This window comes from Euprymna scolopes, chromosome 10, assembly GCF_053919585.1.
Source record: "Euprymna scolopes isolate OS-2025 chromosome 10, ASM5391958v1, whole genome shotgun sequence".
Taxonomy (NCBI): domain Eukaryota; kingdom Metazoa; phylum Mollusca; class Cephalopoda; order Sepiida; family Sepiolidae; genus Euprymna; species Euprymna scolopes.
The window spans coordinates 26,521,493-26,548,889 of NC_136491.1; the positions used below are offsets into that span (position 1 = coordinate 26,521,493).

Genomic DNA, 27,397 nt, shown 5'->3' on the forward strand with positions numbered 1-27,397 from the left:
AATAGAAAAATATTCATTTACATTGAATTTAGATATTTCTCATTTCTATTTATATAAAGTTAGGTACATGCATAGAATTCACGCTTAAACTAATCCACCATCATTATGAATTTTGAAACATAGGTGATTGGGGGGGGGTATATTTTTTGTACAAATAATTGTTTTAGAACACAAATAAACTCAATCAGTATTCTTTTGATTATACTGAGAGGGGAGGGGCAGTTAAATGGAGAGAGATGTTTACAGAAAAAAATGTTATGTATAATTTCCATTATTTTTTTAATCCCCCACCCACAGGCAATGCTGGGTAGACATACTAATTTACTAAGAAAACGTGGCCCAACATTAAGTAGATGTCTACAATGAAATCAAAATAAAATATAGCAAAAAGCCATGTAATGTCAGATCAGGTCTCAAGCTAATATTGCACATCATCATCATCATCGTCTATTCAATATACTCACAAACATTGCCACCAGATGTAGTTGTTTTTGGACTAGGCTTTGGACTATTTGATTCCTCATCACTCATTGGAAATTTGAAAGCTTCTTTAGCTCTCTCAGCTGGAGATGTCTGGACAACTGGAGAAGAGGGCCGTAGATCTGGGATGGATTTTAATGGAGATGAAATCAGTGGAGGTGGTGAGCCAGGCTTCGTATTGTTCTGGGAATTGGCCAGGTTAGCACTGGAAACATTACTACCAGAATTTACTGGAACTGAAACAGTAACGAGAAGATTTTTGAATTCAGCTTTGTAATAAGAGTCTAAGAGCAAAGCAGATTTACTGCGAAACGCTAAAAGTACTGATCAGAGAGAAAATTCACTTTTTTATAAAAAGTATTAGCTTTTAATCGAAACAATATAATTACTTCAATGTTTTATATTAAAATACATGATCAACAAAGAGAATGCAACTAAATGCAGCACAGACTAGCCATTTCTGTTCCATTTCATTTGAATAGATTTATCATAAAAGTTAATCAAATACAGGGTGTTTCTGCTAGTCAGGAACACATTTGGACATTAAATACCTCAAAAACTATTAAGGATATAAAAAGCATGCCAATATATATATATATATATGTATGTATAAAATATCAAAGTTGAACTTGATAAATTTAGCTTTAAAATCATGTCACTTTAATTTAAAGTCTTGAAATTTATCCAAAACTTCTGGAACACCCTGTATATGTATAGTATTTTCATATGATAAAAAAAAAAAAATTCAACTATTGCATGATGCTTACATGCACACATGAATAAGTTTCTATCATTTAAAGTATGTACACATGCCAAAAATATACCACATTAGAAAAAAAATATGCTTTTGCCAAAAGTGCATAAAAAATGTTGATAATAAATCTACTGCTAGATGCAATATGAAAGGATATGTGAGATGCACCGAAAGGAAAGGATCCCACACATAGAAATACCTACCCACCTGCGAATGGTCACTCTGCAATAGGAGTTTTTTTTTTTATTTTGTTCTTTTGAAAAAATTTGGGAGCAAATTAACTAATTATAAATCAAAATTATTTTGTCCATTTATATGTTGCTCTGTATCATTTGATATGAATATAAAACTAAACATTTTAATGTCTGATTTTTAATTGGAAGTTAATTTCTATATTTACTTCACTTTTTATTCATATCAGAAATGATTATAGATCGAGACCAGCTGCATATGACAACTGATACTGACGGCCAAATAAAACATGATAAAGTCACAATAAAAAAAAAAAAAAAAAAAAAAATTAAACCCAATTTTTTTTTTATTTAGAAAATATGCATTTCCCATCCCCCCCCACTTACTACCCTATCAAAATATATTAAATTCCAAACGCAATACAGAGATGAAAAACCTCAAGAGAAAAAAGGAAAAGGCAATAGAACTATCTAAATGATACAACAAAGATACAAAAAGAACATACTTCTTTCAGCAGGTCAGTAGGTATCCCTAGACATTGTGTTGGTCCTAGATAAGAATCGGGAGGATGGGAAAGGTGGATGAAAACGTTATAAAAAGGGGGCAGGGTTAAAAGAAGGCAGAATACCTAGATATATAACTTACTGGTTGTTTTGATCTGTGGTTTAACAGTTGCAGTGGCAGTTGGCCGACTAGGTTGCATTGGAAGTGCATGTGTTATAGGCTTTGAGCTTAGAGGAGGAACAGCTGTAGGGAAACAATAAGTTGTATTAGTAAACTACTAACACGCAGCCAACACTTTGCTTGCCAAACACATTATTTAGGCAGCAGAGGCGAATAGTAACAAGAAATAAACTTCAGCAAAGCCAGCGGAGACAAGACCACATGGCAATACTGGCCAAACAGCTAAATAAAAAATCCTTAGACAATAATAGAAGATATAAATCAACATTGACAGTACTGGTTGTTGAAAGATTGTGTAAGATAGTTCTTCAACATTGTCAGAAAAGGCAGTGCTGACAATTTAACACATTAAGCTGGGAGATGGTTAGTTAATTAGGATTTTCTAAGTATTAAATCATTCAGGATGGCAAGTAAATATTATGTCCAATTGAAAGTAAAGATGTCTGTCGATAAATAGTAATGAAAATTCATTCATGAGTATATTTAAAACTTAACTGAAGTACAGATGAGAATAAATATACCCCTATGAGGAAGATAGCAAGATTTAAAAAAAAAAAAAAAAGAAAAAAAAAAGAAAAAAAAAAAAAAAAAAAAGAAAAAAAAAAGAAAAAAAAAAAAAAAAAAAAGAAAAAAAAAAAAAAGAAAGAATTTTTTTTTTTAATTAATCTTGTTTATTTTTTTGATTTGACATTTGGTAAACTGAATATATTTCATATTTGAAACATACAAACAGAATTTGTCGTTGAATTTTCTCCAATATTGTAAAATTAAAGTTGGGTACTTAAAGGTATTCCATACATTAAGATATTTAAATGATCTCCCTCACAATTATGTTTTTTAACAAATATAATTTAGATTAAGATATATTAACTTGTAAATAATGTTATTTTAATCAAACTATTGATTTTGCCAACCATCAATCATTTTGTCATTGAACTAATTAATCAAAAAAGAAATCTGCTGAAATTTTCAAACGTCAAAAATACATGTAAAAATGTTTTAAAATGAGAAAAATGTTTATAATCCTATTTTAACTGAACTTATTACGAGTTGGTTTCAGAGTTTAAAAAAGTTCCTAAATTCACTTTGTTATTGAAGATACACTACATAATATGCAGATAAACTATCACACATTTTAAAAGAGTCTATCATAATATGAAGAAAAGTTATAATTATTAAATATTTAGTAGACCCTAGTCATTCCCTGTTCAAGTAAAACATGCTGTCTCACTTATTTTAAAAAAGATTAATTTATTCAAAGTTTCATTAAATGAAATATTGATTAAAGTAATTTTTTAAATATAGCATAGTCGTTCATTTTTTTTTAATATTTCATTATCAGTGGAAATCTCAATGCTTGGAAACTTACATCCTTTTCATTCATTCAGTTAAAAGAAGAAAAAAGGTTTTCTAAAATTAATGGAAAATCACTTCTACAGAATTAATTATAGAAAGGAAATTAAAGTCACGATAAATCATACCTAACAAATTATAGATATTTTTTTAAGAGAAAACTGTTTTTAAAGGCTAGGTATTCATTGTTAAGAGGGTAATCAATGTTAGTGACATTTCAATATTTGAACAAACAATCTAAACCGAAAATTAGTCAAAAGAGGCTAAGTACTATATAAAACCCGATGGGGGAGGGGAGAAGAAAATGTTTCTAGCAGAATTAATCTATAATGCAAATTTGGCTGTTATAGTATTGTTAAAGGATACATGCACCCATGCATATTTCTATTTAAATATATTTTAGGAAACACCAATTCTACTTTATGATTCTGATATTTAACTTTAAATATACATTAAATTTATATATTTAACTTTAAATATAAAAATTAAGTATATTATTGATTTTTGTTTACTTTTATTTCAATATATAGTTAAACGAATTCCATCAATAAATATTAAGCAGAAAAAAAAAAAAAAAAAATAATAATACACATTGCAATTTTTGGTGCTTATTCAGAATAATACTTATTTGGAAAAACCAATATACAGAAAATGCAAAAAAAATCTTACCCGCCACAGATCAAAGATGACATATTCCAAAAATCACATGAAGTAGTTTTTTTTTTTTTTTTTTAAATTTAAGACAATCAAATTTTATGACATGCCAGATGAAGAGCTGTCACTCGCCATATTTGTTTAGGGTGCAAGAATGGACAACTTGATTCAATTAACAAGATTTATCTATTTCTCTATAAGTATGAGATCAATGATTGCAAAAATACTTAATCGTTAAAACTCGTACAATTTGATATTCCTCAATAAAAGTAATTGACAAATTTATGTGATTTTTGAAATATGACCTCTTCATTCCGTGATGAGTACGTACATTATAAAGATTTCTGTATTTTTTTTTTTTTTTTAAATAAGTGTAATTCTAAATATGCACCTAATTTTTTTTCTTTAAATTCAATTAAGCAAATTTTACAATGAAACAAGAGTAAATAGAAGACCCAGCACCATACCCACTTCAATAAAAGTCTAACAGTTAAGACATTTTGAAAACTATTTTTAATATTTACAAAAGAAAAAAAAGTCAGTAAAAAATTATTCTTTTAACTTTAAATAAATTCATAAAAGCATCAATTTAAGAAATGTACACCAAAATGAAATGTCATTCTGACATAATCTGTTCCAATAAAATTACATTTTTACTGGTTATGTTTCCTGCTCTCATAAAAATTTGATGTTATTTTTAAAAATATGTATACACAAATAAAAAGTTTACGTAGATTGCTGAAAAAGAATATACAAGAAATAAACACTAGACAAAAACGCATCATTGTGATATTAATTTTACAGAAATAGACAAAACTAATTTAAATGTCTACTTCAATAAATTAAGTCAATATTTTAGAAAATAATTGATAAACAATTAAAATAACTAAATTTAATCATTGTCTATTTTGCATTCATAAAACCAAAACCCAAATTATTTTATTACTGAAGAGCAAGATTATTAGTATCACATATGACTAGACATAGCAATGACCCGTTATGCCAAAACTATTACTATTTCACTTTGATTTCATTAGAAAATTCGTAATTTGCGGTATATGTTAATAAATTCCAGAAATTAATTTTGAAATGTGTAAAAGTATACTGTGTAAATTAAAAAGAGAGAGAGAGAGAGTCACCCTTTCTTTAAATGTTCAGACACATTAAGAAATATTAGAAAGTGGTTTAATCAACAGAGTTAGGGGAGACATAGATAGCCAGAGGAAAATGGATGAATTATTCAGTCAATCATAAATTACGCCCAATAAAAAACAAAGCAATTATTAAGAAAAATGAAATGTTATTAGAGTATAAAGGAATAAAAAAAGCCTTAAGAGAAACAAGTGTTAATGAACCTACATTTAGTATAATACGTGCCTCTATCTATGTAACTAAAAAAAAAAATACATTTTATGACAAAATATATGCACTTTGTAGAACCTAAAACCATAATTATTGAGCTAAATTCACATTTGCAGTATTCACTAGTATCTTGAGAGATTTGAATAGCTTTACAGTTTTTATTTGTACAACGGAGGTGTGATATTTCGTCTCTTTAAGACAGAACTAAAGTTTTAAAAATCTGATTTTCTTCAACACACACAAACGCTGAATATCCTGTGTAGCAGCAAATTGTTGGAGTATATACCAGAAAGAACAGTTGGAATGAAGTCATACATCATCCATTATGACTATGAAATTCCTACAGCCACATATCAAGAAAATGGAGCTGTTAAGCTTAATATAGTGATATGAGACAAGAGGGAGAAAGTAGCAACCATAGTTGAAGTGCTCCTAACAATGCTGGCCTTAACAGGGCCAAGAGGGAAAAGATAATAAAATACCAAGGCCTTATGTTCAATATGACCCCACCCCCCACCTCCAAAAATAATGGAATCGGAAGATCTCCATCATTCCAGTAAGCAACCAAACTCATGAAAAAGTATTTTAAAAAACTACCTGCCGAATATACCCGGTGAACCAAGTGCAACAGAAATACAAGCAATTGCACTCAAAGGAACAGGTAGAATCTTAAAGTTTCTAGGTTGGAGTGACTGAGATTGTGAGTGAATGTCTGGCATTCAGTAGGATGCGCCATCCCCATGAAAACCAAAATAAGAAATTTAAAACAAAAAAAGAATTCATGTGTACGTTAAACAAAGTCAAATGTGTGTGCGTGTGTGTGTGTGTAATATATATTTCATTAAATAAAATAGACGTTCTTTGTCTATTAATTCTATTTTCGATCCTTTCCAACTTCCGAATAACAGTCTTCACTTCTGGCAGGAACTAGCTGGTGTAATCACCATATTTATCATAAGTCTGAGTGCTTTCCAATCCTTCAGGATTCATTCCTTTGTCCCAATTTAGGAAGATTTTAGTTGACAAAACATCGAAACTAATTCAAAATTCAAACTAAAATTAACTAATTTTTAATAATTACTTATTTGCCTGGCTAAAAAATATTTTATTAAAAAAAATAAAATAAAAACATACCTAACATTTTCTTTTTTGATTCAAATGTTTTAGTTTTTAAAAAATTAGTTTCAATTTATCATTTTTGATTAAATATAAATAGAATTTTCCATCCTTGAGTTGTTTTTCTTTTTAATAGCAATTCTGTCTATGTAAACTTTATTCAATAATTGAATTTCAATTAATTTCATTTTGATTTAATCATTACATTTACTTAAACTGATATCAAAAAGATATTTTTTGATGGAAGCATGGTTTAAACAATAAAAAACATACATTAATTTTTTATTGTTCAACAAATAAACTCAGATGCGTCTTATTGATTCAATTGCCTTTTCATTGACTGCTGTATTGTTCATATATATCGTGAGTTATTTTAAAAAGCAATTGTAAGATACCCTCTACATTTTTTTGCCAATTATTTTTTACTCATATAAATAAGAGATCAGATGCCTGCCTATCTGTAACCATAACTTTGTCACTGCTCACAATAAGTTTTTGCGTTTATTTAATTCATTAATCATTTTCTAAAATATTAACTTTAAATAAATCTGTGTTGGGCAAATAAAAATATTCCATAAAAATATATAAATTTTCTTATTCTCTTATAGGGAGTTAGAGATTCAAAAAAGTGTCAAAAACAAATATATATATATATATATATATATATATATATATATATATATATATATATATATATATATATATATATAAAGGTGTGTGTGTGTGTGTGCATTTCCCTAGGCAATAACTGTCAATTTTAAGTCTACAGACTCGAAATTTGATATACAGGGTATCGAGATTTGGGAAAATCTTTGTAATTCGTTTTCGGCCAGAAATTTGGCTGTTAAGGGGTCAAAGTTGTACGATTTGACCATTGAGAACTCTACCAAACTCCTCCGACAATTTTGGGTCTAAACACTTGAAATTTTAGATATAGGTTCCTTGGACATGGATCTAACTTAATAACTTGATTTGAGCCCAAAACAATAAATTTTAAGGGGTCATAATAGGGGTCAAAGTTAAAAAAAATTGATCGCTTTTTTCTTCTTTTTTTTTTTGCTTAACATACACCTCCAAACACTCGGGCAATACCAGAGTTAAATGCTAGTGTGTAATAAATAAATGTTACCAAAGGCAAACTATGTTACTCTTCTACTTAGCTGGATAAGTTTTTAGTGTTTTTATTTTATGCAACATAATTAGCTTAATAGAAACCCACTCAGTAACAAATATTGGGTGGGCTTCTAGCAGTATTTTGTATGATTTTTAATTTTTACCTCATTGTGGAGACTTCACAGACATAAGAGATACTATGTGGCCATTTTTTCTTGTACTTGTGTAACGTTTGACACTAGTTGTCTTTCAAACCGAATAAACATTTAAAAGTAAAAAAAAAACTCACCCAAGTTAGAAGAGTAACTCATCTTGCCTTTGGTAACATTTATTTATTATATATTTGTTTTTTGAATCTCTGAATTGTAAAACAAACCCTCTATATGACATTTTGAAAACGGCACCATCAAGCAAAGGAGCTTATAATATTAACTAAAAATTATCTGTTCTCATTATGAAACAGTTAAATTTCCTTTTACAGTTAAGAATGAAAAAATTGGATTCTATCAATATTATCAGATCTTCTAAAACTATAACATTCCTATTTACTTACCTCCCCACGAGGGCATAGTTAGATACAAGGTCATTTTTTTAATGTGGGGAAAATCCAGCTCCCAAAAAGTGGCAATCTGGATAGGAACAAAAATAAAAGTGGAGGAAGTTGGGCAAAATAAGTGGAAGTGATCACGTCTCTAAACGAATGTCAAAACAAAAGATGTGATTAACACCAGCGAATGCAATTTGCATGGTGAATCAATTCGAATCTTGTCCGTCGAGCCTAAAAGGAAATATACCAAAAACTACGAATACACCTTAGCTCAGATATGTTGGAATGAGATGCCTCGCCGAATACTGACTTTTCTCAGATATTTGATCATTGGTTTAAATCTAACTTCCTAACAGCTAAGTATCTTGCAATAACATTTCACCCTATCACTTTCTCTCATAGATATCGACTTAGTGAACGGAATTGTTTTTCTCTTATTTCTTATTTTATCTTTGCATCATATGACTTAACCATTGTTTCATGCACACACACACACACACACACACACACACACACAAAAAAAGGGAAAAGAAGAGGAAAAAAGAAAAACAGTTTTCTTTGTCATTTGTCTCCCTACTTCTTCATCCGTTGGACACTGTCTGCATGTTTTCTTTTATTATTATTTCTTTTTATTACTTAAGTTTTGTTTATTGAATTTTAATGTTCAATAAAATGACATGTCTATAATAGATATATGGCCATGTTGTTCAGTCATTTCATTGCCTGGTATTTCGTCAACCATGAATCTTGTAGGGTTCGACGACAGTGATATTATTCACAATCTCAATAAAGTGCAATTTGGCTGTAATAATTAAATGGCCGGCACGTTATATTTTTGATTTCAGACAATACAGTTTCGGGGATTAATTCCCTTTTGAGATTTCTCAACCGGGACGTACCGTCACAATAGTTGGCTTTCATTCACTCCAGGAGGTAGTTAAAATTTTTTTAAATACCTTAAGCAATATGCATTATTTATTAATTTATTTATTGCGGACTATTATCCTCATCTTTATTAGTTGTTGTTTCACAACGTTTCGGCCAACTATTCTTCTGGCCTTCATCAGGTGGAAATAACTGGAAGATGAGGATAATAGTCCACAATAAATAAGTGAACCTTAAGCAATAGTTGCTTTTACAACATCCACTTACTGCAAGGATGTCCACAAAGCAAGTATCCAAGCATCTAGCAACATCCCATGTGAAATGTGAATATCTTTGCTAGTATAAAAATAATTTTATAAAATTGACAGTAGATTCTCTACAGTGCAATGTAAACTACAATATATTGTGGAATAAGTCACTGTGGGGAAGCATGTGAAGCTTCACGGTGGTGCATCCCTGATTAGAGCAGACAATCAATTGATTTGATTAAAAAATTGATGAGTTCATCGATTTTGATGACAATAAAAGTATTGGAAATGTGAAACATTCATTGATTCTTATTTGATCCTGAGCAGTATCAGGTCTCCCTGCTAGTTTATAATAGAAATTGAAAGAAAAAATAATGCAATTTCAAAATGAATTTTTTTTTTTTTTTTTTTTTTTTTTTAAATATGCAATGACTTGATATATAAAAATATCTTCAGAGCAAAACTTTTTTTTCTTCCCTTTTTCTTCATTTTGTTTGTATTAATTTGGTGCTGGGAGTGGGAGTGGTGCTCCTGTTAAATTTGGAAAAAATAGAAAATGATTTGTTTAAAAATTGCATCATATTTTAGTTTCAATTTTCATTATAAACTAGCACGGAGACCCAACATTGTCCAGGATTGAACGAATGTTTCATATTCCTACTTTTCAATCAAATCGATTGTCTGCTCTCGTTGAGGATCCATTACAGTGCATCAGGAGGAAACTTCACATGGTTTCACACAGTAACTTAGTTCACAATACATTATAGTCTACATTGCACTGTAGAGAATCTACTGTTTTTATAAAATTAATTTCATATATAATGGTTTAAATTTAAGTTTAAAATGCAAAAGTCAAGTACCATGTTTCGACTGTGCTCTAAACAGAAACATTCATTTTGAATGCGCCCCTGTGATATTAAAGAACTTACTGTTGGTTTTATGTTGGGCTTTTCGGCTTGTGTGGTAATAAAACTTCTCAAATACATTTGTAATGTAAGGCTGTGTAAGGTATTAACTTCGGTCAAAATAGCCTCTTCCTTCTTTCATCGGATTATTTCGATTATCAATACTCATTGAAGATATTTTGATACAATACCTATCTAAGAACTCTGCCAGGCACATGAAATACCATTGTGTGAAATTTCATAAAAATCAACGCAGTCGTTTTCAAATCTATATGGAACGAACTCACACACACAAAGTTTCTTTTATATAACATGGGAGAAATTCATACATACAGGATGCTTAATAAGATATGAACATTTCTTTACTATATTTTTTCTTGTCAGTAAAAACATTTTCAAGCATGTCTGTTTTGGCTTTGTGTACTTTTTTGTGTGGGTTTTGTGAAGGATAAAGCTGAAGATATAATAAAAGGTGTCATACCACAAAATTTTTGGTAAATTGTGAAATGCAACTTCCTCTGTTCTCTAACATTCATCTTTCAGCCACAGAGCATTCCAGCAACATATAGTCCATACATAGATTTAGTTTGTGACTAAGATAAATACAAACCATCAGTGAATGTTTTCTCTATTGGATAAAAATATATCTTGTATATTTGTGGCATGTTAGGAAAGTCACTAACAAGTATGTACTTATTTCTGTTTAGATAAGGGCTTGGTCAATTCTTTAAGTCTGTATGAATATTTGTTTGGTGAAACAATTTTTTTTTTTTTTATTAACTTTTCAAGCTCAAGGGGTTATATTTTAAAATTGATAAGATGTTTGACATTTCAAACTGTTGCAGGTAAATAATAAGCAACAGTTCATTTAGCAAATATTTCTCAATGTTTATTATTCAATAATGCACATATATACAAATATCTAGGCAAATGTTGAGATAAACGGAATGGGATAAAAAAGGATTTACGTTGTATTTTTAATTAAATGAAGCATTTCAAGTGGAAATCTATTTGATATTATGCATGGGTACTTGTACAATTTAATCAAGATATTAAAAAAATGAAAATATTGAAAAAAAGTTTATATTGTACGTATCTGTTATGGAATGAAGTTCTCCGAAAAAAAAAAAAAAAAAAAAATCACTTAATTTCATCAAGTAGTTTTTTTTTTTGTTTTTTAAAAAAAATTTTTTTTTACAGCGAAAAAACAATTTGTTATGATACCAAGCAAAAGGTTTGATTTTTAGGAAGAAAAACTAGTATTAAAGTTAGGGAGGGAGTATCGGTGCTTTAAATTGAGTTATCTCCCTGTGGCATTCTAAAAATCCAAACAAAAATTTTAAAATTCAAATATATCTACCTTCAACGTGCTGTCATAAAAAACGTGTTTTTTAACTATCAAAAAAACAAAAAACAAAAAAAAAACTACTCAATCAAATTAAGTGAATTTTTTTTCAGAGATCTTCAGTCCAAAACGGATACGTACAATATAACTTTTTTTCTTCTTTTTTTTTGTATTTTCATTTTTTAATGTCTTGATTAAACTGTACAATTACCTACGCATGTAATCTAAAGAAAAACACATTTGAAATGTCTAAATACATTAAAATAATTGAGATTTAAAAAAAATGGAGTCTTATTAAAACAAGAAGTAATGACACCATTTTTTTTTTTTTTAGCGCGCAAGATTAAAAAAAGTATCTAAATGTTTTTTTTTTCTTCTGCAAATTGATTTTAATTTCAAAATGTTCTTAATGGTAAAATCTTAAAATAAATAAATAAAAATTATGACCTATATATAGGTGTACAAAAAATCACTGAAGGGTTTTGCACGTTAATAGATTAATTATTTTTTATATCTTTCTGTAATTTTAACACCATCTGACTAAGACATTGGGAATTTTTTTTTTTTTAAATGCAAAATTCAAATAATCTTTATGAAAAATAACGTCTTTTAAATGTTGCCCTTTTTCAGCTTAGCATATTTGTGCTCTTTCCAAAAGAGACTTGACTAGCCCCAACTTTTTCTTGTGGGGATATCTTAAAGAAAGAGTCTATAGTTAACAAGCACCAAACCTTGCAAGAATTGAAGGAAAACATCAGAAACGAAATGAGAGAGTTAAATCGCAATCCAGAGATTCTGCAATCTGCCATGAATAAAGTTTTGGAAAAAGCACAAATATGCAAAGCTGAAAATGGGCAACATTTAATTAAAAGACATTATTTTTCATAAATAAAGATTGTCTGAATTCTGTATTTTTTATTTTTTAATTTCCTAATGTCTTAGACAGATTGTGTTTAAATTACAGAAAGATATCAAAAATAAAGAATCGAAGTTCAAAACTCTTTAGTGTCTTTTTGGACACCCTGTACTAATTTAATTCAAATTTTTTTTTTTTAAAGGAAATTTTAGACGGTTGATCTCAACATTTACCAATTTCTGTATTGCTACACTGATTTTATATTTACTAGAGCAGCTTGCACCATCAAATCTTCCGCAGCAGAAGGAAAATATATTCTGTGAATCACGCAATCATCATTTTTAATCTTCCATCGATTATCACACCCAGATTAGCAATTGTTAATATCTCACCAGACGAGTAGAATGAAGATTCGACATATTAGTGAGTACACTAGAAGATATCTGTTATAATTGACAAAATAATTTCTTGTGGAGCAGATGACGAATTAGGATTCAAAAGAATGATGCCAACAGCAGATTTTCTAAAAATCATTTGAACAGTTTAGTGACACACGACCATAGCAAGCGCTAAATGCTTCCCTCTGTAAGTAAAACATCGTATCCTGTTAAATTGAGACAAGCTGTAAAATCAGATGTGCCTAGATACATTAATCTTTTTATTTTCTCGTCTTCATCAACTATCATTGCAAAATTGTACAAAGTATACATATTGAAAGAATTTGTGGCCAATCGAGAGATTCTTTTAATCTTTGAATTGCATCTTTCCAAACACTAGTTATGTCATACAAACACATGACATGCTTTTATCAAATTTTTTTTGTAACAAAATATAAATACTTACTTCAAGAATTATCAAATAAATCAGCTGGTGAGTGTCTCAACTGGAATACTCTTGTATTCACTTTATTTTTAACAACTGATTCATCACTTATCAAAGCTAAAAGCCAGATGAGGATGATACAAGTTATACTAGGTTATATGAGGGTTAATGAGATGGATAGATTGATAGTTGGACAATGATGAATACTATGAGGATTGAAAAATCTACATAGCAAACCTCTCAAAAGAGTCAACTCAGAAAACAGCAATTCTTCCCACTTTGTCATAAACATCACTCATGGAATTAAGGCAGAAAGTGAGTTACGAGGCTGTCAAAAATTAACTGCAAGTCCACTTACTACTCTCCATTTAAATAATATTTTGAGAAGTGAAATGTTTTGCAACAAATTATAAATGTTTGACTATATATTGCTTCACTTGTTTGCCATTTACATGCTCGGTCAAATCGCAGAACTCTCACCTCAACTGGCACTGAATCATGATCTTTTATTTCGATGAGCAACACTTCATTGATCGTTAAGCATTTGATGAGTTCTCCTGTCTCTTGCACGTCACATTTATATTTTCAATAGAGTATACATATGCAGGATAAAAATATACTTTGAATCAGATAAAACTGAAAATCAAAAATGGATCAAAGAGTTCAACACTTTTTTTAACCAGTGGTTCTTCTTTAAAGGTGTTTGTTATACTGTTATCACATTGATATGTGTGGATGGCTTAGAAATAAAAACAGTCATGTAAATGATTAATATGCATTATATAAATTATACTGCTCATCACTGGGAATATCCTGATCGTATCTATATTGAACTGGCTTTAGTAAAAATACATCTGTAATGTATTAATGCAACAAGTTATATATATATATATACACATAACTACTTCATTTAATCACAAATTAATATACGAAAGTATAATTTAAAGTATTTACTTCAACAGTGCTCAATACATAGGTAGAGCTAGGTAGTAAGTTATAAAAATATATATGGCAATTAAGTTACACAGAATATTCCGCGTTATGCATAAACCTGACAAATTCTAACATGAATGAAATGCGGAATATTCTGCGTAACTTAATTGCCATATATTTTTATAACTTACTATATACACACACACATAAAAATAAAACCCTCATGAGGGCAAAATTTTGTAAAAATAAAAATCCTTTCTTTAAATAGTACTTTAAATTTGTACTCACAGGGAGGCAAATAAATAGCAAAGTTCTTTTATATAAAATAAATTATAAAAATATGTAAACAAAATTATTTAAAAAAAAAAAAAAAAAAAAAAATTTTGTTTACATATTTTTATAATTTATTTTATATAAAAAAGAACTTTGCTATTTATTTGCCTCTCTGTGAGTGCAAATTTATAAATAAAATATATTTATTTATAGATATATTTATTTATAAATAATAAATATATCTATAAAGAAAATAAATAAAAAAAATTGTAAACGTTTTTATTTTGTAAAGTTTACAAAATTTAAAAATATTTTTAATAAAAAAAATTTTGCGTATCATCCATCTGTGTCTACTAACAATTTAAAAATACAGTTTTATTTACAAGCACATTTTGTTATATATACGTTTTTAAAACTAAAAACGATGTTTATTTAACTAGTAAAAGTTTTCTCTTTAATATAAATCTAGGATCTAAAAGTTATAAAGTGCATAGCATTCTGTTTATTGATCAACTCAACTAAAAGTAAACGCTTAAAAAAAAAAAAAAAAAAAAAAAAATGAAGTGTTACTAAAACTAAAAAAGTGTCCTTTTGATTCTTGTTCGGGGTGCTGAAAATTCATAGGGTCATAAAATTTAATCTTTATACGAGTCTTTAATCATTTTATGGGTGACCTGAAGGATCATTTTGAGCAAATCAATCTGAACAAAAATTGAATTCTTGAATTAAATGGATAAAAGAAAAAAAAAAAAAAGAAAAAAGAAAGGTACTCCATATTCTTCCCCCAAATCTTTCAAAAAAAAAATGCCAACAAAATCAGATCTTTCTAACAGACAGAATGATTATTCCATTTTTTTTTTTTTTTTTTAATTTTTTAAAATTAATCATCGATAAATGATCTACTGAGGCGGAGATACCATAAAACAAACAAAACAGCTTTCAGATGAGATTTTTAAAGAAAGAATCTGAACTAACTGGAAGTTATGACATAATAAAGAAATAAAACAGAAACAAAAAAATAAAAGAACGAAACAATTTTTTTTTTTTAATTTATAAAATTTTATTTACTTAAAAAGATCTTGTTTACCTTATCTATCAAAACAGGAATGAGTTTAGAGATCACAAAGAAAATTCTAAATGATCATGACATAAATTTACCCATGGAAAGGTTATTTACCTCATACTCCCACAGCAAGAAGATGTAACACAAAGGTTAGAAAGTAAGATTGAAGAGTCAGGGCCCTAAAGGAAGAGTACTCTAGCCTAAAAAATAAAATAAAAAAGCCTGGCATTCGCTGGTAGAGGCGCCCCAGGTGATTAGCAATAAAGTAACCTCTTCTCAAAGAGAGAAGGTAAAGCCTGGGAAGGTAGATCTAGCAACATACCAGAGTCAACAGGAAAATGACATAAAAAAAAAAAAAAATGGCCAAGATTCTGTTGCCAAGGGGGGGGGGGGAATCCTTGGTTTTGTTCACCTATGAAAATTCACACATATACATATATACACACACACTTTCCTACAGCCAAGACCAATCAAGAGATGGTCCACATCATTTTCCAAGGTAAAGGTCAATGTCATACTCCTATGGCCCACACCATTGGATCAATCATGATGGTCTCAAACCCAGGGATGGTGTATACCATTTTTCAAGGTCATGGTCATATTTGGTGCGGCTCTTCATAAACTTCCCCACCTAAGTATAGTGCACATGAAGTTGTGGTTCGCCACCATGCTGTCAACAAACTTTGTGAATTTGAATTAGATCACCCTCCTCCACCCCCATCCCCACAACCAATCTTGATGAAATTTGGCATATTGCAAGAGTGCCCGTGAAGCGAGTACTCGAGTGTACAGCAAAGTTCTGCACGAAGCACAGGGTATCCTTGCTAGTTTTCCAATAAAGCAACCGATTTCCTCAACATCAGTGGTAGTCTTCTTACTTTTTATCAACTGTTACTATGTTGACTAGCTGATGAAAGCAAAATATCTTAAGATTTTCTTCCAATTGTTTTCTTTATGTTTAGAAAGTAGTCGGACTATAATGAATTACTCCTGGTTCAGTCATGTGTATAAATATATCATAAGATTGCCAGAAGTATCATCATCATCGGCTAAAAACAATCTGGAGTACATAGGAAGCATTTTTAATTTTTTTTATAATGAACATTCAATACTAGAGATTCTCCAAAATCCACATTCCTCAGTTATTTTGCCTTTAATCTCTCCAAATTGTATTTAACTTTGGAAGGATATTATAAACTCACTTCACTCCTCTCTTCCTTTTTTATCTCCACCTAAAGATCTACTTGCTTGTTTGCGGCACTAAACAAACTGGAAAACAGTAGGTTGTCTATACTTAGAAACACTTGAAAGAGTCTTCCTGCACCATAATTCAATTTTATTTATATTTATATATTTGCAATTTTAATTATAATTTTTCTTCTTTGTGAACAATTTGGAACACATTGCCCCTCGATGCCATGCAACACATTGCCAGAATTGTAGATATTCAATTGTCCTTGCTGTGGTTCAATTGAAGATGAAACGACCAAGCACGCTTTCTTTGAATGTTTCGAACTCCGACCGTACTGAGGGTACGTCAACGAGGTGATGGCTTATATAGATTCTGAGCATCCTCACTTGTTAAAAGTTTCTTACGTTATTGACAATGTTGGCCCACCATGGAATAAACAGACGGATAGCGTTTGTGACAGTCTTGATCGTAGTACAGATGGTGGTAGGGACATCGCACCTGAGAGTGGACCAAGGAATTGAATCTTTTTCTGATCAGGATGTGATCGTGTTCTTCAAGCACCAGCTGAAGGTCAAGATCAGAGGTGATAGAAAAAGATTACATTCCTCAGAGTTTAAAAGATGGTAGATAAGGGTGGCGAGCTTGTGTGTGAGAAGAGGAATCAAGTATGTGTTCTCTGCCTAAGCAAGGTGTATATGGTTCAAGGTCCTGTCAAACCCCAGCCCTTTGGGTAAGATTTTAAGCTTCTAGATTTTTAGATAGTGGAGTGAATGATCTCCCTCCTCCCTGTAATAGGAAGCCTTCAAGATTCTCACTTATTTCTTTTCATCTTTAGTTTTTATCCCCAATGTGCACTCATCTTGGAAGGACACTACCCACTTCAACCTCCCCTTTCTTTTCACCCACATTTAGATCCTACTCCCATTTAGAAATTCACCTTTTTGTTTTATTCCCCATTCCCTCACCAATGAAATGTTATTACTCTAAATAATTCAATAAAACTTTTTCTAATTTGGGTTTATCTAAGTAGGACGGCCCCTGGAGTAAATGTGGTATTATGGTGATTGAGATATTTCTATAGTTAAGAGAGGGATAGTCAATTTTAAGTATTCGAGACAAAAGATGACAAATGACACCCATTATTCCCAACATTTTTTAATGGCTTTGTGTCTAATTTGTTCATTATGTATTTTTATATATTGTTCAAATGAATATTTCAAATTGTAAGTACCTTTTTATAAATAAAAGCATTGAAAACATTGGGGATATTTTAAATAAGTTGGTCATAAAGCAAATATGGAATTTTGGTGATTGTGTCTAGTTAAGGCCTGTAATAGGCCAACATGATTACCCCCCCCCCTCCATTTATTGTCCTTGTGCTGAATTTATTAAATTTTTTAAATACTATTAGCACTTCATCTAAGACTATTTCAAGATAAAATTTTAGTAAAAATTCATTTTTGTACATGGAAAATGTATGCACAATTTTGACAATTTATTGAACACATTCTTCCAAAGAGAAGATAGCTCATATTTTTAAAAATTAAAATAAATACCGGAACAAAACAAATATTAAAAAAGAATAATGAGAACTTGTCAAATATTCTTGTACTAATGTTAAAGTGAATCAATTATATTAATGCAAATAGAACTTTCATATTTCTGCCATTTTTTGGATATAATTGTATGTTGATCTTAAAAACCAACATGGCTGCCATCGATTAAAACATTTAAAGTAGTTTCACTTAAATGTAATTTGTAAACTAAGATTCAGAATGGGCTCAAATTTCGACATGTGCCATTTGAAGTTTGGTACTTTATAAAAATTGTAGAATTTGTTATTAGTGATTCTATTTATAGGTCAGATATGGAACTTATTGAGTGAAGTATTATGTTAACAAGTTTAAGAAAACAGAACTTGTTTTATTTATGCAAAAGAAACAATACCGACTTTTTCATCAATAAAATAAATATAAATCTATTTGAATTATATTTGGATTGCAAGTATTTAAAATAATACCGATAGTTTTAATGTAAGAAGTTCCAGAAAAATTTCAGCAAATCTTAAGTTTTCTCTCTCTTTCATTGTTCCAGATTTCTTAAATGGATTTTAAGCAAAAATATTAACTACACTTTATTTTTAATTTAAAAAATTAGATTTTTTGGAGAATTATAACGAAATGGTTTTTGCTTTTAAACTGACAACATACATTTAAACACAAACTGAGCATCATAAAATTTTGTCAATCAAAGAAATTTCACAAGCACTAAATTATTATGTAATAATTTGTCTAAGTCAGGTTCTTTCATCTGAAATGACATTTGATATCATTTGGGATGAAAGAACTTGAAATGTTACTGACAGTTGTAAAACAAGATTTTATTTTAAATAAAATAAAAAGGTAAAGTTCTCTAATAAGTTTTCAATGGAAATAGTAAATTATTATGATCAAAATGAAACAGGATAGGCAAGAAATACATTTTGATTATTAATAAGATGCAAATTAAAGATTAGAAATGGGCTTATTTTTGAAAAGTAAACTTCATTATCAAGAGAAAACCAGGCAATGGATCATCTTTTGTGAGTTATGGTATGTTGCTAGGTTTCATGGATGTGTCCTTTTTAGATGTGCAAGTGTTAGAGATGTAGGACGCATATCCAGTAACAATGAACTGCTCTAATCACCATTGGTTTAATTTGTTTTACATGTGTTGGACAGCTTTCAGAAATTGACTTTGAAACTAACTTATCTCCAGCTAGGTCTTTATTTATCCCTCTTTTCGCTCAAATTCATCCTTATCACTTGCTTCCATGTTTTTCTTTGCCTTCCTCTGCCACCTTCACTGTTCTACATCTAAACCAAGAACTCTCATATATTCTTTTAATGTAACCAAGCCAACAAAATGTGTTCTTCATACACCTCAAATATACTATCAAAATTTAATCTTCCTCTGAGGTCATCAGATCTAAAAAATCTCACCTGTCTGTTTAAATGTATGCATATCTGCCTAAAACTTAACAGAGGTGACGGATTTTCACAAGAATGGTATCATTCTGAAGCTCAACCCTTTGGTCGACAAATATCTAAAAATTTGCTAAAAACATTAATTCCTTCACCCTCAACTGGGCACTTTTCTACAGGGAGGGGAAGGGTGCTTTTTTTCGCCAATATTTTTGAAAATTATCCTCTCTTTTCAATTGACTAGCCTTAATTTAAACCTTCGTCACTTCTGGTTTGGCAATGGATGCAACAGCAAAAACGTCACTTTTTTTTGTCACATTCTTTTCCTCCTTCGTGGTATGGGTTGGAGTTTGCATGCTTACTATCACTTTTTTTTTTTTTTCTCTCTCAACACACACCTCCAAACACCCAGGCTAGTCAAATCTAAATCTGTCTTTCAGGCTCACATGACAAATCCAACATTATTTTTCCCCCATGCAACAGATATTCACAAACTTACTAACCAGGTTTCATTATCATACATGATTACATTGCACACACGCACACAAACACAACAAGGGAATAAAATTTATGAGAGAACATTTTCTCACCTTTCATTTTTGTTATGTACTTATGTAGGATAAACAATACTTGATGAACCAAAAAGTTATTTTTGAAAATAATTGTACAGCTGGTCGAATATATTTTGAACAGTAAAAACTCCAACAACATTTGAACTCTTGTTCTATCTCCACGTTCAGTCATGAATATTGTTTTAACTGTTGAGTATTCATAAAACAAACTAATAATATAAAAAAAAAAAAAAAAAAAAAAAAAAAAAAAAAAAAAAATCAAATTAATATAACTGTCTTATCTCATAAACTATAAAGCAGGCTGTAGCATTGATTAATAAATGAATGCATTTACATGCAAGTGTGATTGTGATGATTGTTAACTATAATTGACGATAAATTGGAATTCATTTTAAGGATAAAAAAATTGGAACTTTATAGATTGTAAATGTATAACAAAGTCCATTCTTTTTTTTCTTTTAATAACTACTGAAAAAATTTAACAAAAATTATTAAAAAAAAAAAATCAATGAGGTTTCTCATGCTTTAAACAAGTAAAAGCCAGACTCAAAATATTTCTACGTACAAACTTTTGTAAAGCAATGTTAGCACTGAGGTTGGGATAAGGCTCAGCTTGAAAATAAACAATTTTTTTTATATACATCTGAGTACAATGGAGATTATGTGTCTGTAACCGAAACTACCACTAAATCAAAATCTGTTTTTGATCTCAAATTTCAGATAATTTTACTTTTTAAACTTTTTTTTTTTATATATAAGTCTCACATTATTTACACAAAATATCTACTTAACAGAGTGAATTATCTGGCTAATTGATATGTTGGTTATTTAAAATACTTGTAAGAAATTATCCGTATTAAAGATGAAATCCGCAAGAACAAGTCATTATCCACTTTCTTATTTTGTTAAAGAGTAGAAAACCAAGGCTGCTACATTTTTTAAAAGTAATACAAATAGTTTTGTTGATTTTTACTAGTTGTCATTTGTCCCCTCTATATTCTTCAATAATAAAATAATCTGAAGTTTTGATTTTACAAACAGAAATCAACTTAATTTATCAACAATTACATATAAAAATATTATTACTTATTCTACCAATTAAAATAAAAATTCAAACAATTCGTGTGTAGTTTTTTTTTTGTTATTTAATTTTACATAAATTACATGTCTATCATTTTCAATAAAATATGAATACAATATTCTAAATTGCTTTTAAAGTTTATTTTCACAAATCTGAATTAATTTTATTCAATTTCCTTTAAGTTTACTATTTAATCAAATTTATCAATTTAAAAAATATCCTTTTAGCATGCAGTACATTTTCGTAAATAGATTAGTCTAGTATATTTATTTTAAAGAACTAACCTTAATACATTTTAATATTTTATTCTTCTAATTGTTTTGTTTTTTTACCAACTTTATATTTTTGTTATATTGCTCAACTCTTGTTGATAACCATGTTATGAAGTTTATTGACGAATATCTTTTACATTCAGTCTTTTTGCTATTGAGTTTACTTGAATATTAACAATGTAACGCGAGTCTTCTGTAAGCAAAAAAACTGTGATTGTCTAAGTTACAATATCCTTAGATTTTAATGTCTTGTTTGCCAGGATTTTATTTTCATTTGCTAAAGCCAACTACATATTTTTTTCTCATTTATTTTGCAATTTTGTATATAGTCAATTTATTAAAAACATGTTTTTTTTTGTGTGAAATTTGCTAACAAAAATATGTGAATAGTCAAAATACTTTTCAATTTTGAACATTCCAAGAAAGAATAATGTTCTTGGAAAATATATCAGAAAAGCAACTACATTAATAATGTAGTTCTACATTTTCAAAAATTGAAAATTTGAAGAAATTTGTATAAAATCTTATAAAATTTTTTTTGATAAATTACTTTAATATTCTACTCATTCTTTAAAAATAATGTATTTGTTTTATATTTAAAAAAAAGAAAAAAGATATTGTATATGCTCTATATAAAAATTAATTTTCTTATTTTGTAAATTTTTTTTAAAAATCTGGAATTCAATATATAGTTTCTAGCAAGTTATTGACATGAAATTAATAAAAATACACTGAAAGCATTGTAATCTAACAAATATTAAAATAGCTTAAAGCACCCTCTCCCATAGTATTTATATAAAATCAAAATGAATGAAAAAGAACGAAAAACAATGAAACATTTTCTATTAACTAATTTTCACTTTTGTCAATATCACATTGAGATTTTTTAACAGTTAAAAAATAAAAATAGCACTCTACCCACTAGCACCAACACATATACTATATTTGTAGACTAACAAATAGAAATTGATTAAACATAAGTACATCTTACATAGGTAGACACACAGAGTATAAAAGAAACAATAAAACATACCTGCTACAGCTGGTGACGTATTGGGTGGCTTGTGTTGAATCACTGATGTTGGAAGACTGGCAGGAGATGGTCCTGCCGAAGAAGCCAGCTGCTGTTGGTAATGAGCATGATGATCAGTAGCTTGGGCCAACTGAGTGGGGGCATTCGCAGTCACACCACCACCGCTACCAGCAGCCGCACCACCACCACCAGTTGCATTACGTTGCATTTGATATCCCTTATTATCTGGCATCTGTGATTGAACATTCCCTCCAATAGTTATCTTTACAGATGGCGACATTGCTGGACTTAACTGTGGAGAGAATACAAACAGAGTTGCAGTCACTTTTTTTCTTTTTCTTTTTTTAAAATATATCCACACAGCTTCATAGTGAGATCATGTAAACTCAAACTTGAAATGCCCAGTTAACAAGGTTTCACTATCATTCATTATTTTTAGATTTTTCAAACAGAAATGCAAGACAATTTTAAGTAAAATATTTTTTCAAGTTTATTTCCACAAGAACAAAAAAAATACAGGGTGTCCTAATAAAATGTATACACTCTTTAAATTATCTCAACTTGCTAGATGAATACGCTATACTACGTTCCCAAGAGATTGGCACTTCCTCACTACTAGTCACCTGTGAAACAGATAGGACAAGTATCGAGTACTGTACACTCACCGGATTTGACCCCCACCTCCTGGATTTTTCTTTTTTTTTGGAGGTGGAATGGGGAACGGCATGTTAAATACAGGATTCACACCAGAAAATGAGCTACAATAATGAGTTGAAACAACCATTGACAGATGTGTCAACATACCAATTGAACTGATTAGGAACGTTTTTGATTCAATCAGTAAGCGTTGTCAGCTGTTCATGGACTACAATGGCCAATAATTTGAACACTTTTGATAATTAGCTGGTTTTTATATTTATTCACAGTATTTTGATGTACAAAACTTCTTTCTTATAATAAATGTTGGTTTTATGGTCATTTAAAGAGTGTATACATTTTATTGGGATACCCTGTACTTTCATTTGGACAATGGTTGTAGGTTAAGATTCTAATAAATTAAATACATTTTTATTTCTATTTCATTAAAATACATATTTTTAATATAACATTCAATTTTAGAAGAATTTTTAATATATAAAATAATACCTCCTAATCATTGAGAAGTAAAAAATTAGGAATTTCAAAAATTCATATCTAAAGTGTCACCTAGGTAAATGCAGCTAGTTCATTATATGCTAATATTTCTCAAAGAATTATCACAGTGGATTCAATGTGAATTTATTTTTATTCGAAGACTATACATCAAAATCTGTTAAGGCTAAAATTACAAAATTTCTTTGGCCAATAAATATGTGTGTATTTAGATTATTTAAACTACTATTTTCAACTTGAATGTCACATTTCTTTAGATGCATCAGGTTTCAAACAGAACCTTTTATTCAAAACCTGGGGGTAGATTGTCCATATGGACACAATGGATAAAGAAAAAAAAAAATCTATTGATAGTATTCTAGTGAAAGTTCAATCTTGACTATAGAGAATACTAAGAATGAATTATTTTTTTAAAATTCCATGCAGATTCCGAGTTTGACAAGACACACCTGGAGAAAAAAAAATCAAAATTTACACTGACCAAAAAATTACGAGAATAACATCCAAGATGGAGATAGTCCAAATACTTGAAAGTATTAATCATTTGTTTGTATACAAATTCAACAAAATTATGATATTTACCACCAAGAATCTAAGTTCCAACATAAACATGTTAAATGTTTAGAACCGATATACTTGATAAATAAATCATAATTCAGTAAATTTCGAAGCTGTCATATAATAGTTCTAATTGAACCTATTTCCTAACCATAAAACTGATTTTAATACCTGCAATATTTATTGGTAGTTGGACTTATTTAACTTATCTTTAAGATGTTTTTCTTGATATAGTTCTTCATACCATCTAAATCTAAGTGTTTGACTCTATAAATATAAAAGCATCTTTTCAGTTTCAAAAAGTAATGCACATTCTTAAGCAGCAATACTTAACTCCAGTGACAAGAAAAAGCTTGAGCTTAATTTACCAGACAAGTTTATACACTCTTAAATATAATCAAATGCACTACTTTATTATTAAAAATCACAGCAAAAAACAAAAAAACAAACAAACTGAAAATGAAATGGCACTGATCCAAATTATCTAATAAATTGTGTCAACTATACTCAAGGGCAGATTTCTGAATTTGGCATGTAAGTGATGTAAAGTTGACCTAAATCAACCATAATTAAAAACAGGTTCAAAGGATTCCTTAAATGTATATATCTAGAAAAGCGAACGTGTCTGTGTGTGTACATTTCCCTATGCAATAACTGTCAATATTTAGTCTACAGACTCGAAATTTGATATACAGGGTATCGAGATTTGGGAAAATCTTTGTAATCTGTTTTCAGCCAGAAATGTGGCTGTTAAGGGGTCAAAGTTAAACGATTTGACCTTTGAGAACTCTACCAAACTCCGACAATTTTGGGTCTAAACACTTGAAATTTTAGATATAGGTTCCTTGGACATGGATCTAATTTAATAACTTGATTTGAGCCCAAAACAATAAATGTTAAGGAGTCATAATAGGGGTCAAAGTTAAATTGACCGCATTTTTTTTTTGCTCATCACACACCTCCAAACACCCGGGCAATGCTGGGATGAAATGTTAGTAATTTTATAAAAAAGTAAAATGGCCCTAAAAATAAGAACTCAGAATAAGTTTTTTTTTTTTTTAATTTCACAAGAATGAACAAGAAATATATATATATATATATATATATATATGTGTGTGTGTGTGTGTGTGCACGCCATGTAGACAGAAAATTTTTTTTTTTTGAAACTTTAAAGTTAACTCTTGGATATTTTCAGTATTTAAAGTTTTTTTTTTTTCTTTTTAGAACCTATTATTTGCCTGATGGCCAAAATATTACTAGGCTACAAATAAATATTTCTCTTGATATACAAATTCATAAAACAAAATTTGCTTTTCATTTCTTATACTTTATAAATAATTAACTACTAAAATACTTAAACTATTAATCTTTCTACATATGCACATTAATGAAGGTTTAAAATAAATTTAGGCAATGTGGAAGAAAAGGCGACTCATAGTCTGCTAGAAGTAGAGTCAAATAAAACTTCACATTCATATAAAAATGTTCTGCTTACAAAACCGAACTTTGTTTTAGTTAAAAAAAAGAAAAAAAAAAGATAAGTAATGAATTTGTTTTTAATATTATACAAAATATATTACTTTATAAAATATTTGACTTTTTTTAAAGAAAAAAACAGAATAAAATTTTTTGAAATAAATTTTCTTTTTATATTAAAACATTTTTTGAAAAGAAAAGAAAAAGCCCTAATAAACATAAAACGTGTATTTCATGTAAAATGTTGCCTAACCATTTTTTTTATCTTAAGAAATTGTTTTTTTTTTTTTTTTTTTAAAATAAAAATGCATACCAAGTAATTCATTAATATATTTTATATAATACTAAATATGAAATGGAAAAAAAAAAAACATATATATATATATATATATATATCTATCAAGGATTATTTACTTTTGTAAAAACTATTTTTTTTTAAAATAGTAATGTATACAAACCTTTCACATATTTTCTTTTATGCTAAATTGATTACTTATTAACTAAAACAGTCCAGTTTAGTAAGTGGAACATTTTTATATCAATGTAAAGGTTTTTACTTGACACTGTTTACAGTGTCTAATCATTTATGCTTGCTCAAGTTTTTCTTAAAAATCTTTTGAATAAAATCAGTGTAGGATTAAAAAATTAACATTTAAAGCAATTTTTTGTTCAGTCCTTGTCAGTATTGAATTAATGTACACTGAACATATAAAATGACCCTTTCATCTACATGCATATTTTATGTTTATAGATTGATAGTGAAGTTTATTCAAGAATATTATTATTAAAGTTCTAATGAGATTATGTGCACACTGCATTTGTGGAAAATACCAAATGATAAATAACAAAAATAAATAATTGAGCCTACGTGTCTGCCCACGGAAAACCAGTTCTGGCGATGATGATTTGATCAAGTACATCGCTACAAGTTTTTCAAAGATAAGCAAGGCAGTTCCTATTTACAATGCCTCCCCACAGGACAGAGTTAGACACCAGGGTTGTTTTTTTAACGTGGAGAAAAGGAACAAAAATTAAAAATTGTCTCAGTCGTGAAGGACTTCTCCACTGACAGAACAATAAATTGAAGTGCAGCATCTGAAAAACAGATACTACACTTTGATCTCGGCCCAAATAAAGATAAGCAAGGCAGTTACAAATATTTACATAACTGTTTTAAAAATCTTCACTAAGATTTTGTATTAAAAGCCATTTAAAAACCGCTCTCTGCTAACAACTGTTCATGTAACTCAAAGAATATAAAACCAAGTCGTTTGCTTTTGAGACAGACTCTGCTAGTATTTGTAAGGCTTAAAAAAATATATAAAACTTGGCAGGATATTTGAAGAAAAGTATAGAATTTTGATGCAAAAAAAGACCAAGTCAGATGTTAAAATCAAAACTATTTTTAGTCACTTGAAACAACAACTACAAGGGAAAGAAGAAATACAAATAGTTCTTTCAACAATCTTGTTTTCATGCATCAATTTGTTCTTTACAAAAGCTTTATGGAATT

At 29.2% G+C, this 27,397-nt stretch overlaps 1 protein-coding gene across 13 annotated transcripts in view; it reads right to left on the reverse strand.

The window, feature by feature from the left end:
- Positions 1–27,397, reverse strand: part of LOC145285878 (bromodomain-containing protein 2-like) — a 96,083-nt gene that overhangs the window by 14,955 nt on the left and 53,731 nt on the right. For 10 of the 13 annotated variants that reach the window (XM_080134340.1, XM_080134339.1, XM_080134337.1 and 7 more), the window contains 3 exons: positions 22,699–22,990; positions 2,072–2,173; positions 465–716 (listed from right to left, as the gene is read on the reverse strand). In XM_080134340.1, the coding sequence (XP_079990466.1) occupies positions 465–716; positions 2,072–2,173; positions 22,699–22,990 (646 nt within the window). The remainder of the gene's footprint in view (positions 1–464; positions 717–2,071; positions 2,174–22,698; positions 22,991–27,397) is intronic. The other 3 variants (XM_080134330.1, XM_080134336.1, XM_080134334.1) reach the window with 1 other exon arrangement.